At 35.1% G+C, this 14,528-nt stretch overlaps 3 protein-coding genes across 3 annotated transcripts; all 3 read left to right on the top strand.

Moving 5' to 3' along the window:
• Window positions 1-5,505: 5,505 nt before the first annotated feature.
• On the top strand, window positions 5,506-5,922 carry EV154DRAFT_487241 (uncharacterized protein; the record flags this gene model as incomplete). The annotated part of the gene is made up of 1 exon (XM_051598959.1): window positions 5,506-5,922. The coding sequence occupies one exon, from the start codon at window positions 5,506-5,508 to the stop codon at window positions 5,920-5,922; it is 417 nt and encodes a 138-aa protein (XP_051451666.1).
• A 367-nt stretch (window positions 5,923-6,289) lies between these two features.
• EV154DRAFT_487240 (uncharacterized protein) lies at window positions 6,290-7,150 on the top strand (the record flags this gene model as incomplete). Its single annotated transcript, XM_051598958.1, has 2 exons — window positions 6,290-7,039; window positions 7,061-7,150. The coding sequence occupies 2 exons, from the start codon at window positions 6,290-6,292 to the stop codon at window positions 7,148-7,150; spliced, it is 840 nt and encodes a 279-aa protein (XP_051451665.1).
• A 4,894-nt stretch (window positions 7,151-12,044) lies between these two features.
• On the top strand, window positions 12,045-13,222 carry EV154DRAFT_607192 (uncharacterized protein; the record flags this gene model as incomplete). Its single annotated transcript, XM_051607594.1, has 3 exons — window positions 12,045-12,296; window positions 12,348-12,500; window positions 12,645-13,222. The coding sequence occupies 3 exons, from the start codon at window positions 12,045-12,047 to the stop codon at window positions 13,002-13,004; spliced, it is 765 nt and encodes a 254-aa protein (XP_051451664.1). The 3' UTR covers window positions 13,005-13,222.
• Between the last annotated feature and the right edge of the window lie 1,306 nt (window positions 13,223-14,528).

Raw genomic sequence — 14,528 nt, 5'->3', positions numbered from 1 at the left:
GAAGACGTACCACAAAGTAACGAAGGGATTGTCTTTTCCAAAAATGATTTATCACCCAATGGATTGTCTGTAAAGAATATCTTGGGCTTTGGATTTCCATATAAGGAACGGGACTTGTAAAATTGCTCGAAAGGTTGTACCAGGTGGGATAAAGCCTTTGTCGCCGTCAGGTACATCATACAGATTTCCTCGTATTCATTACAGACAGTGTACACAGCGTTGAATACAGATACAGAATTCATTTTCCAATTTTCTTAGGAAGCTTGAAAGAATGATCGCCTTTCAATATTTCTGCTGGCAACACAGCCATTTGTTTATCAATGTAGTGCTTGTAGAGCCGCATACTACTAGTATATACATAGCTGAGATAACCAGCAGACGGAAAATGACCCGCATATTTGGACTTTTCATCAAATCTTGAAAAGTCTTCCACCTTTTTATTTGACGCAAAAAAATCGATTGTTGGATTTTTTTTACGATAAAGAGCGGCATCAAAATACTGACGTTGCAATACATCATGTCGTAATGTATGCATTTCTCGTAGAAGTTTGCTGATACGAGAAGGTCCACTCGAATTTTGCAATGCAGGTCTTATAAAATTGAAAAGCTTGACCGATAAGCCTAATCTATGGGTCAAGACAGCAGGAAACTCGTGTTGAAGGAAAACATTAAGCTGCTTTATGATTCCCTTATTATATCCTTTGAATGAATGTTTACTAACTCTATTGCTGCACCGATAGTTGCAAGTCATCAAGTAGAAACAGCTACACATAGTTAAAAGAACGTCAGCATTTGTGAACTAACTAGTTTATATCTACGATAAGATACTTACTCATCAAAGTCAATAATCCTACGGGCCTTGGGATCTTTGGTATAACCATCAGCACTTAAATCCTCATTACACTTTGGGCATTTAAGGCTCGAAAGTGCAAGAAGATGTGGAAGCCAAATGCATACTCTGGGTATATACAGCTCTTCAGGCGATAGCTGCTTTCTCAAAGCAAATGATGGTAAGTTGGACTCATACCAAAGAGTCCCTTCCTTGTAACATTTAGACCATTCGCCTCGTTTTCGTGTCAGTTCGGTCTGGATTTCACCCAAGTACCTGTCAATGAAACTGCCTTTGTCAACATCTTCAGCTTCCTCAGGCTCATCAACAGATACATTAGGATCATCAGATAGGTTGACGCTATCGTCATCATCGTTATCCGGATCACCATTATCCAAAAAATCATCCATGGCTCTTTCATTCGATAAGAAATCCTAGTGCTAAAGTTAGTAAGGCTCAACAAAGCAAATAATGATATAAGGTTTACATACCTCAAGGAGTGTGAATTGGTCAGCAGCATTACTATTGCGCTGGTGTGGTTCATCTGTGACGGACGAGAGAGAGACATCAGCCGAAATTTCCTTTTCCGTGTCCTCTTCAGTAACAGCAGAATTAGGAGCTCTAATACTGTTTGAGAAAACATTTAAACGTGACTGAGAGCTATCAGAAACCTTATTTTGCTTATTTTTACTGCCTTTAGGACGTCCACGACCAACTCCAGTGGACTGAGTCATACGTGGTTGTTGAAGCTATTATAAAGACCGTTTTAGTAAAAGATACCAAATACGCTGTTATATATATTAAGATACTTACATGTATGGGCTAAAACGGAAAAAAAAATTAAAGGTGTTTCTAGAAAAGCTTACTTACTTTAGCATCCTATTTATACTTTTTGACATTGGAAGATTGTCTGAAACTGAAAAAAAAAAAATAGAAAAAAAAAGAAAATCCTTCAGGTACCAATTACTTTTTACTTTCCTTTTTTATTACTTCTCTTTTTAATAAATAGTATTTGATTGCTGGTCTAGTAAACATGTAGTCCTATGTTGGGCTTATGATTTATTGTTCTTATCACTACGTTTAATCTAAAAAACATATCCATTTAGATGTACTACTTCTGGACCTGCTAAATGGTCGGAGAGCATCCAAATTTTTTTTTTATAAAAGGTGAAGTTCATAGTTTAATAATTCTCTATAAAAATGAACAATAGACTGCTTTGTGCCATGCAAATTGACAGTTTATACGCAGAGCACTATCAAAAAAAAAAGTAAAGTGCAGCGGATATCCAATAAGCTGTTCAGAAAGGAAATAAATTGACGGATATGGTAAGAAATTGACCGATATGGTAAAAAATTGATAAAAATTCAAGTTCAATTGTAATATCTTCTGGTTATTTTTTTATTCGTTTAAAGCGGAGCTACCCACGTTATATTCAAACCGCCCTTTTTCGCACATTGTCGCACTTATAAATCATATCACCTCCGCTCACCTATAAAATAGAATCCATAATTAAATTAAATAAAGTCATCTTTTATCTATTCTACTTTTATTTTATATACTAAAATATTATAGCAACTATTACGACAGTGTCCGAGTGATTTTAATAGATGTGCTTATGTAAAGTTAAGTATAGTAAATAAAAGATGATCTTTATTGAATTATAGTTTTGTGAAATGGTTATATCTAAATTGAAGTTGTACAGAGCTTAGTACAAAATTATATTGTTACAATGCGGATTTTGAATATGTAATAATTGACTTCAACACTAAAAACTTTACTCAGACAATTTATATTTTTCATGCTAACTTTTAGCATTGTACTTCTCTAACTTGAATCTTTACCTTTTTATATTTAAAATCTTTTGACAAATTTATTATTTATATCATTTATCCGAAATCAAGGGTATCGTTACCGATCCTTTGATTTCTCAAAAACTATATAAACCTTAAAACAAAACATATTTCAATAAACATTCAGATTTTACTATATACTTTTATCATAAACTTGCCTATCAAATATTATATCTTCTACATATAATTGGCCTATTATCTCACTGTCTCCCTAGAAAAACCGAAGCCTTAGTCTCTTTTTCTCTGTATCTGTCTATCAAGACCTTTTATTGTATTTTACTTAACTGGATCTTTACCATATATATTTATTATCTATTTATATAAAATAACGTGGTGCTCACTTAGAACTGAAAAATTAACTACAAACGTGTATTATTCTCCTTCTACCTTACTGTCAAAACCTAGATCTAAACCAATCACTACTACTCACATTGTATCAAGTGGTGCTCACTAACAGGGTTCCTCTTATTTCTATTACTCTTATTGGTAAATCTCTTATTTCTGCTGCTCCTATTAAAATCAAATTTTAATATCACGGCCTCTACCTCTGCTTCTCTCGAACAAACTGTGTTGGATAATCACTCCATGCCTACTAACTGGTCTGCTAATAAGCTTAAAATTATTGAATTTTATGGTTTCGAAGGTGAAGACTTTCGTTACTTCCGCTCTGTAGAGTGCATCTGCTTTTTGGTGGTACCTAAAAAAAAATTTAAGCAGAGACAAATAATTAGATGGGTCAAACACATTTTTCTTATAATTAATATCCCATCTGAAAGGTTAGGATTGTTTTTAATGTTGATTAAAATGAGAATCTACATATATCAAATTAAAAAACATAACAGATTCTGGATTCAACTTTTTTTTTTTAGGTGGGGGCGGGGGAAAAATGTCACAACCTGTACAAAAAAGTTTTTAGGCCAATAATAACCTGCCGCTAATATCATTAGCCGTGGTCGGATTTTAAAATAACCCACTGTTTGTGCTCACGGATTTAAAAAACCGCGCACAGACTATATAATCGTTAGCAGTGGCTTGAAATAACTTCAACCTTTTTTGTGTACTTAGTAGAACTACTTGAAGTTTAAAATATACATTAAAACAAATATTCTTAAGATGCGTGACCCTTTTTAAAAATAATTTATCTATTGAAAGGCTGGAAATATTCATTTGAAGTTTTTTTAGAGACAGCCTATGAAATCACAGGCGGAGGCTCAATATCATCAACCCTGAAAAAGGGTAAAAAAGTTTAAACCTTTTTTATGTACTAAGTAGAACCACTTGAAATTTAGAATATATATTATAAAGTACATTCTTAAGATACGTGACCCTTTTTAAAATTAATATATTTATTGAAAGGCTTGAAATATTGATCTGAAGTTGTTTTAGAGACAGCCTATGAAATCACAGTCGGAGGCTCAATATCATCAACCCTGAAAAAGGGTAAAAAAGTTTAAACCTTTTTTATGTACTAAGTAGAACCACTTGAAATTTAGAATATATATTATAAAGTATATTCTTAAGATACGTGACCCTTTTTAAAATTAATATATTTTTTGAAAGGCTTGAAATATTGATCTGAAGTTGTTTTAGAGACAGCCTATGAAATCGCAGACGGAGGCTCAATATTACTTACACTGAAAAGAAGATAAAAAAGTTTAAAACTTTTTTATGTACTAAGTAGAATTATTTGTAATTTAGAATATATATTATAAAGTATATTCTTAAGATACGTGACCCATTTTAAAATTAATATATCTAGTGAAAGGTTCGAAATATTGATTTGAAGTTGTTTAGAGACAGCCTATGAAATCGCAGCCGGAGGCTCAATATCATCAACCTTGAAAAAGGGTAAAAAAGTTTAAACCTTTTTTATGTAATAAGTAGAATTACTTGTAATTTAGAATATATATATTAAAGTACATTCTTAAGATGCGTGACCCTTTTTAAAAATAATTTATCTATTGAAAGGCTTGAAATATTGATCTAAAGCTGTTTAGAGCCGGCCTATGAAATCGCAGCCGGAGGCCCAATATTACTTCCACTGAAAAATTTTCTTCAAAAAAAAAAATCCCCACATAAAAAAAATCTGGCTATGAATAAATTTCCTTTTATATTACTTGTACTAGTCGGAGATGAATGATCAAAAATGTCACAAAATACGTTAGGAACTACTCAAAAGCAGATGCACTCTATTAGAAACATTTTTATCTCTTACTGGTATTACCCAAGATCTTCGACGTGTTAATGTCTTACGTACCCAACTACGTCGCTCTGCTGGTGTTTTCTTTGACAAGTACTTGGAAAAGCATGATCTCACTGTTGGTAAGATATCCTACAAAGAAGCCATCCAATTATTGCAAGAACAGTATATCACGGAACAAATTATTCAAAACTATGAATTGGCGTTTAATGAAATGCAACAATCTCCTGGTGAATCTCCCCAAGTTTTTCTTTCTCGATTATATGAAGCTGCTGATCTCGCGGAAATTCAAGAAGAAAACTTCATACACTCTCCTTTCCGTGCTGGTTTGCTCCCGGCGCTCAAGACTTTCTGTCGTGATCAATCTGCAAGTTCTTTTGACCAATGGGTTAAACATGCTGATGGTTGGTGGAATGCCCACGCTCCCACATCCATAAATTTGGTAGAAAATCCTTTCGTATCTGCTGCTTCCTATTCTCACGCTAATGGTCTATCTCATAGTTACAAGTCTGAAAATGAAAAATCTGTAAGGTTTCAAAATGATCGGGTTAGTACTTTGAAATACATTGATGGCAAAATACATAAATCAAACACAAAGGCGTATGCTAGTGAAGAGTCACCTTCTATGACAGCTTTGACTGCCACGTTGGAGGCACTTGATCTTCATCAGTTGATACCTTTGATTGATTCAAATGAAACCACCCATGAAAATGTTAAACAAAGTATGACCGAGTCATGGAAAACCGACAAAAGTTTGAAAACTTTTATCAAGAACATCGTACAAGAAGTGGTGGAAAACGATGTAAAAGAAGACAATTATAACAATCATTCTGATAATAGAAGATACAATTCCAAGAGACCTTATGGAACAAATTCTTATCAAAAAGATGATTATTATTTTGATAATGATGCTGCTAGTCCTGCTGAAGGTTATCACCTTTCTCGTCGTCAATATGAACAAAACCAACAAGATAACCGTGCTCGAAACAATTACCACAATGGTTATAATAACAATCGTAACTCCTACAATCAAACAGGATGACAAGCCCAGCCTTACAATAACTATCGTGATAATAAAGAATACAACCAGCCCTATCAAAACAATTATGGATCTTATAACTATAATGATAATGCTCAACAAGGACAATCGACAGGAAAATATAATTCTCATGCACATGGATACCAAAATCAGTCTGGTTCCTCTTCAAGTCAAAATAATTATTCTAATAATAATAATAATAATTATCAGCCTTACCTTAATAAGGATAATTTACGACCTAATAACAACTATCAAAATGATCCCCAACAGTCAAAAAACTAAGTGAGACAGTTGCTATGCCAAGTCATAGAAATGGTCAATTGTCTGAACAACCTTTTTATCAAAAATCCAATCGAACCTCTATAACCATATGGCTACCTTAAACGTCAGCCTCGAAGACACGCCTCTTCATCACCTCCAATCCATGGCCCAGCGCCCAGATGGTGCTCTACAACGCATCATGAACGACGAAATTCAGTTCCGCCATGATCTCCGCTCCTCTACGAATTTCACCCATACTTTAACCAATGCTCTCTCCGACCAGCAGACCACTTTCCTCCGTGCTGCTTTCCCGAACATCACGTTCAAGTCCAACCCTTCGATCTCCACCAACCCGCATGCACTCGCACACGAGATCTCTGTCATCCAAGCTGCCGCTCTCCGCCGCAACATCCCCTCAGGACAACGTTTCATCGACTTCTCGGGTGACCCGTCTGTTCATTTATTCCAGGGTAACACCGATTTCCACGTTTGTCATTTGCAACGTGACGACTTGAAGTTCGGTGTCCGTCAATTTAACATCGCTAGCAAGCTAGAAAATCGCCGTCATCATTCAACTGCTTTCGCGCGTGGTACGCCTCGTCGTAACCGTCACTCTGCTAATCCTGATAACACGGAAAATGCCCGAGCTCTTCACGAACAACGAATTGCGACTTGCATCGAACGTTACCAGAAGAATCCGACCCGTTACAGCTGCGACGTACCCGTCCAAAATTGCGAATTTTCCGCTCCCTTCGCCATTGGTTCACATGCGTTCTACAGTCACGGTCCTGCTTTCGCCGCAACCTTTGTGATATTAAAGGTATTGTCCGTCTTGAGCACACACTTCACTGGGACCCACGTATGTTGATACAGAAATCAGGCCACATTGACGCGATTGGTCTCGACTGGGAAATCTGCTCCCGCAGAGAGCGTTTCGGCAACGTGCCCCAAAACTCCCAGAATCCCATAGTCACCACTAACCGTTACCCACCAGAGAAAATATTATACATGATATAGATAATGATGGAAACATTGTTAACAATATTAAAAATAATACCACTAAGGCCAGAAGAAAAATTACTCCATTGTCTGAAAGAATATCGTATGATATTACTGAAGATGTACTTAACCGAAAAGCTGATATAAATGTAAAAGATCTCTTAATCGCTGCTCCCAGTCTGAAAAAGGATTTAGTCAAGTCTGTCCGCGAAAAGACTAAGAAGGCAAGACCTATCCCATTGACCCTTGCTTTTGCTGAAGATGATGATGTTGATACCACTGCGATATATACGGAAGTGTATATTGGGCATTTTAAAATTAAAGCAATTTTAGATACCGGTAGTGCTAAAACTGTTATGTCGAAAAAGTTAGCAGATATTCTCGAACTAAATATTGACACTCCATCAAACTCTGTGTTCACTCTCGGAAACGGAACGAGACAAGCTGCTCTCGGTTTAATCTACGACGTACCTATTAATTTAGGAGGTAAATTAATTGTCCCTGGATCCATAGAAGTCTTACCTGTGTTCCCGACCCAACTCATAATTGGAAACAACTGGTTAAAACGTGCTAAGGCTAAACTGAACTTAGAAGAAAAAGTAGTTAAAATCGAGTATAAGGGTGATAAAGTCCATGTACCATTTGTATTTACCAAAGATCAAGACCAAGTTACAAATCTAAAAACACGCACAATGAAGTACACGTACGCGGCTCAAGACAAAATTACACCTGATGGCCCCATTAACATTGTTGAATCCACTATTGATAATAACATAAGTGATGAAGGCGAAAGTGATCTTAATTAAAGCTCAGAAGACTCAGACGAATTGGTACCCGAATCATCGGACGAGGAATCTGTGGCCGACCTATACATTTTAGAAGACACTTATGGAGAGACGCTTAAAATCGAAAAAAGAGACATTATATATTTGGAAAACAATCCTGAAGTTTCTGATAACTACTTAATAAAATTACATTCTGCCATCTATTTAGCCCCTTACACAAAAACAAGTTTTACCATAAAGCCTATGAACTTATCTATATCTGAAATGGAAGAAACCAAATTCATGCTATTCATTACAAACGAAAAACTACATGACAGAGACTCTACCTGGCAACCTGCTTCATCATATCTAAAACACAATCATGATGTGATCACCAGATATTTAATCAATAATCCCGATTCGACTATTGAATTGTCCTCTCAAGAAACGATAGGTGAACTGGATGTCTTATATGCTGATGACCTTGAAGAAATTGTTTGTTACAATGTCCGCAAACCATCAACTGAACATTTATACCATCTCGAAGAAGTACATAACCCCCCACAAAGTATAATGATAGAATATGAAGAAAAACTAGCCAACAAAATAGACCTATCCAATATACCGTCAAGCATAAAGAAAAATTACTTAAAAATGATGTATCAATTTGATCACATTTTTGACTGGAACAACGACAAGATTGGAAATATTGACATCATGGAACATACCATCAAATTAAAAAGTGACGCTGTACCAAAACGTGTTCCCCCATATCGCATATCTCCTTTACAAACGGAATGTTTGAAGAAAGAATTAGAGAAGCTGTTAAAATTAGGAACCATTGAAAAAGGTGGTTATTCTAATTGGGCTAGTCCAATCATAATGTTGAAAAAGAAGGACGGATCCTATCGTATCGTAGCCGATTTTCGGTACCTCAATTCTCAAAGCGAAGTCATGAACTACCCCCTCAGCAACATTGACGAACTTTTAGATACATTAAATAAGGCATTCTGGATGTCAACGTTTGATTTACGTTCTGGATTCTTCCAAGCAAATATCAGCCAAGCTTCCCAACCTCTCACCACTGTTGTCTGTTCTCTTGGAGATTTCTACTTCAAAAAGTTACCCATGGGCATAAAAACCAGCCCTAGCGTATTCTCACAAATGATGAAAAATGTTTTCATGAACTTATAAATGATTGTATAATCATATATCTGGATGATGTAACATGCTTTACGAATGTGAAGGAACCGGAACAACATTTAAAAGACCTAAGAAAAACATTTACGTGTATGGACCGACACGGCATCATCCCCAATCCTGCCAAATGCAATTTTTTCAAGAACGAATCCTCTTCCTTGGGTACGTGGTGACCAGAGATACTATAGAACCAAATCCCGAAACCATTACCAAAGTTAAGGACTTTCATTTACCCACAACCATAAAACAAGTACGCTTCTTTTTGGGCCTCGCTTTATACTATCGATGATTCGTAACTCAATTTGCCAAAGTAGCCCGCCCACTACATCAACAACTACAAACTACAAAAAAGATCGCTTGGACTGAAAAAACCACCGCTGCTTTCAACAAGTTGAAAGAACATTTAACCTCTGAACCTATACTTCGGAAGCCCAATTTTTCACAAACATTCTACGTTATAACCGACGCCAGTAAAGAAGGTTTAGGTGCCGTATTGACACAAAAAGATGAAGAAGGACATGAACATCCCATAGTATACTCGAGCCGATCCCTTCGAGGAGCCGAAACTAATTACGGAATATCAAAACTGGAATTACTAGCTGTAGTTTGGGCTGTACAACAGTACAGACCATACTTGCTTGGCTCAAGCTGTACTATTACTATCATATCTGATCATTCTACCCTAAACGGCCTCTTAAAAACCAAATAACCTTCAGTAATATTAGCCCGCTGGATTGAAATCCTTTCCGAATATGATTTCGAAATCAAATATCGACCTGAAAGAGTAAATGAAAGCGCGGATTATCTCTCTCGTCTTGGATACTGAACCAAGTAAAACCACAAAAAACCAAAAACATTGAAAAAACCAACAAAAAACAATCTCAAAAAAATAATTTAACCCATTTAAATCCTTCAAAAAAAATTTTATATATATATATATACATATCGTTATCCCTACCCAATCTACTCATGGTCCAATTTCAGTTCGACGACCCTAAAAGCACAACTTACCCCAAAACACTCTTATCCATTAAATTATTTAATTATTCACTCGTATTTAACTACCACTATTATATTATAAACAAAATTCAACTTGAATAAAATTTCGAATATCAATAACAATCCCCATATCTACTTCAGTCCATATCAACAAAAACAGTTTTCAACATGAATCAAGAAAAAATGGATGTGTTAAAAAAATATTAACCGAATCAACCTTCCCTGATACATACAGTCAAAAAGAAAAAGACAAAATTAGATCTTGTGCATATAAATTCACTATATACAACAATCAATTATATTTTACTCAACCCTTTGACGTAAATTGTTTCAAGAAAGTATTAAATCAGGAAGAAGCTCAACAAGCTTTTATACAATATCATTATCATGCACTTGGTGGACATCTTTCCTATGCTAATACATTTAATCGAATATATCAAAAATACTATTGGGACTCAATGAACAAAGACATTCATAAATTCCTCAACGCATGTCCCCGATGTCAAGAACATGGTCATAAGTCAATCAACGAGAAATCTTATCCTGTACCCGTACCTATAAAACCATTTTATCAACTTGGAATTGACATCAAACATGTAACTTCTTCTCAAACCGGACATGGATACATAATTGTAGCAATCGACTACCTGACTAAATATGTAGAAGTACGTGCCCTACGACAACAAACTGCCTCGGAAATTTGTCTTTTATTTATGAAGATATTATTGTTCGCCATGGAAGCCCGAAGACCATAATTACTGACAATGGTAGTGTCGTATTCGGGTACGATTCACTTAAGAATAATTAAGCAAATCGTTTAAATAAATAAACTATGAAATTAAAACAACTTTGATGTTGCATACCAGCATACGCTCGTATACTGCTATACAACTTCTCCTACTTCGAGTACATACTTCTATATAAAAGATTGCATGATTGGCCTAAATACGATATACGAATGACAGTTGGATACAGAATGCTATACCACTGAGTTACGATATCACCGATCGAGAAGAGAAACTTCTCAGATCAATCAAGAATTATAAGAAAGAGAAACTTAATATTAATAGTTCTCTCAATGGATTAGCTACCCAGAGAGAGAATAGAACAGCTATTAATATAAATGGTTCATTTACTTATATATTGATATAGTTATACTGCTGATAAAGAGTACAAAGAAATAGTGTATGAATTAATGGATACCTAGCTTCTACAACCAAATATACAAATATCGATAAGACATTTTATATTTGGGATCGTAATTTATTCATTAAAAAGATAATGAATAAATGATCAACTATTATGTTCTATTGCCAATTACACTTGACAAACAAGTATGCATCTTTTACAATAACCGTTGCATGATCTGATAAATAAGTGTCTCGTAATACTAAAGATTTATTAGAATTCTCATGCTCCCGATCCACTGATATGGGACAACTTTATCTGGAAACAATTCTAACGAGTAATATCCATTTAACCCAAGGCGGGAAACAAAGTATAGATCTATTTCAAAACCAGAAAGGTTGACTCATCATTAAAACTCAGGAGAGTTGTGCAATATAAAAAGGATCAATTATTTCATAGCAGCAGAGTTCTTTTAGTCTATTTTTACCCCTGATAAAAATATACTTTTATCTCATTACTTTTCTATCTAATATTTTGTCAAATACCACAGGTAGACCGTTTGTATCGGAAGTAGTTAAGAATGTTTGCAAAACTTTCGGAATTAAACACAAAACTATCAGTGCATATCATAGCCAGAGCAATGGTTTATGTGAGCGTTTCAATCGTACCTTAGATTCCATTCTGAAGAAAAGAACCATTTCCAAAAAGACGAACTGGCCAAATTATCTACCCGCAACTGCTTTTGCATACCAATCTATTAAACAAGCCACTACCATGCAATCCCTATTGTATCTTTTGTATGGATATGAACCATCCACTTATTTTGACAACACAATTGCACCCCTTGATATTAAAGAACCCAGCTTTGCGCTCCAACTACAAATACGTACAACCATACAATTACACCATTTAGAAGAAATTCGTAAGCAATCATGGGATAAAATTCAAAAATCACAAAAGGTGCAAATAAAAAGAATCGAAGAAAAGATGGCCAATAAACGAAAGGATTATAAAACTGGTTTTAAAGTGGGTGACATTGTTAAGCTATACCGAGATAATATCTCTACTTCTTGGTAGGGAAAAATAATGATTCGCTGGTTCGAAGACAATTATTGCATTCAAGAAATATTACGCAAAGGCGCTTATTACATCAAAAATATATCAAATCCAGATGACACTATCTTGAAATTAGTTCATGGAAATCGACTAAAATCATGGACCGAACCTCACGTAAATTGGAACCAACAGACTAATCTATTCTGTATTTAAAAAAAAAGAAAAAAAACAAATTATATATATATATCGCCCTCTGTTCCCCCATTATCCTTTTCTTTCACATTTTTATATTTTATCTCATCACCACCATTCCGCAAGGAATCTCGTATGGTAACTACTAAAGCAAAGGTGCATAAAACTCAACGTGAAGGCCTACAAATTAAAGGTGCCGCTAAACGACTAGAAGTCCAAAAATCCGAAAAACACAACAAGATTAAAGAATCCTTTCACCAATATGATCTTACCAAGAACAAAATCATCCATTTAGAAGATAAGAAGAACAGTTTATTAAAACAGCAACTATTACCTTATTTAAAAGAAGAACTTCAATTACTTCGCTTATTATACAACGAATCAACTGATCAATATCAAAAAGAACCGAAGAAGTGCATAAAGACTATTATTGGAGATGACAACAAAACAACCGCATTTATCAAGAAGCATCTCAAGCATGTATGACTTAATGATCGGGCCGAACATAATCGAGGAGGAGCCACATGTTACAATGCGGATTTTCAATATGTAATAATTGACTTCAACACTAAAAATTTTACTCAGACAATTTATATTTTTTATGCTAACTTTTAGCATTGTACTTCTCTAACTTGAATCTTTACCTTTTAATATTTAAAACCTTTTGACAAATTTATTATTATTATCATTTATCCGAAATCAAGGGTATCATTACCGATCCTTTGATTTCTCAAAAACTATATAAACCTTAAAACAAAACATATTTCAATAAACATTCAGATTTTACTATATACTTTTATCATAAACTTGCCTATCAAATATTATATCTTCTATATATAATAGGCCTCTTATCTCACTGTCTCTGTCATGAACTTACTCGCCCTGTTTATTGTCTGCATAACTTAACCATGATCTCAAACCCCTTGTGAAACCTTGTTCTAGAAATCACATCAGTATATCTTGTCCGCTATCAAACTCCCTGTAAAACCTTGTACCAAAAATCATATCAGTATATCTTGCCCGCCACCGAACTCCTTGTAAAACATATCATTAATCTGCCTCTCAATATTACTCCCGCTTCCTGTCTGACTCAACCTTAGTAAACCTTTTCCCGATCATCCTTTACTTTTATTCCTAATCCAGTTTTCCCGCCCGTGTCAAACCATAAATATTCCCCGAACCATCATATTATTCAATGTCAACCAAATCCAGCCTGTTACTACTCGTCAAATCTCAATTACTCATCCTTGTCAATAATCTATTCATGTATCTGGTCCGTAAACTCCCTTGTTAATCTATAATTTAAACCCATCGTAGTTTTTCCCATGTATAAGAAATAGTATAAATAGATGCTAGTTATTTATTAGAAAAACGTTATTCTGGATCTTAGTCCTAACCCCCTCCCCCTCTTAATAATAAACATATTTTATTTTAACCAATCGCCCCCCTCGTGTCGCCAAGTAGTTTCTGTGTCTTGTTCCTGTTCCGTCCGTGACAGTCTCCCTAGAAAAACCGAAGCCTTAGTCTCTTTTTCTCTGTATCTGTCTATCAAGACCTTTTATTTTATTTTACTTAACTGGATCGTTACCATATATTAATAATATTAAAAAAATAGAAATCGTAAAAAACAGTCACAAGACGAGCTAACTTTCAGTCACAAAAGTTACAAAAGTTAAGATTTTAAAGGGGTGCGGGGGTTTCCCCCGCAAGAGGGGAGGGGGGTTTTGGGGGACGGGGAACCCCTCCACCCAAGAACACGGCCCATAGTATTAACGTTGTTCCTTTATTTTTTTTAAACATGTCAAATAATAGTGTATACTGTGCGTCGTGTGGTGAGGAAGGTCATCGTCGTAGATCCCACCGAGATTGTCGCTTAAATCCAGTAAACCAAACTACGAATGTAAGTATTTCTTTTGGGAATATTTTTTTTATTTGGAAAGACTCATTTTTTTTTTTAGGTGTCATCGTCTGTCAATAACTACGTCAATTCAGAAGATAACCATACTTCAG

This window comes from Mucor mucedo, assembly GCF_025094135.1.
Source record: "Mucor mucedo strain NRRL 3635 chromosome Unknown EV154scaffold_177, whole genome shotgun sequence".
Lineage (NCBI taxonomy): Eukaryota > Fungi > Mucoromycota > Mucoromycetes > Mucorales > Mucoraceae > Mucor > Mucor mucedo.
The sequence above is the reverse complement of the archived record's forward strand: the minus strand, read 5'-3'. Positions and strand labels throughout refer to the sequence as shown.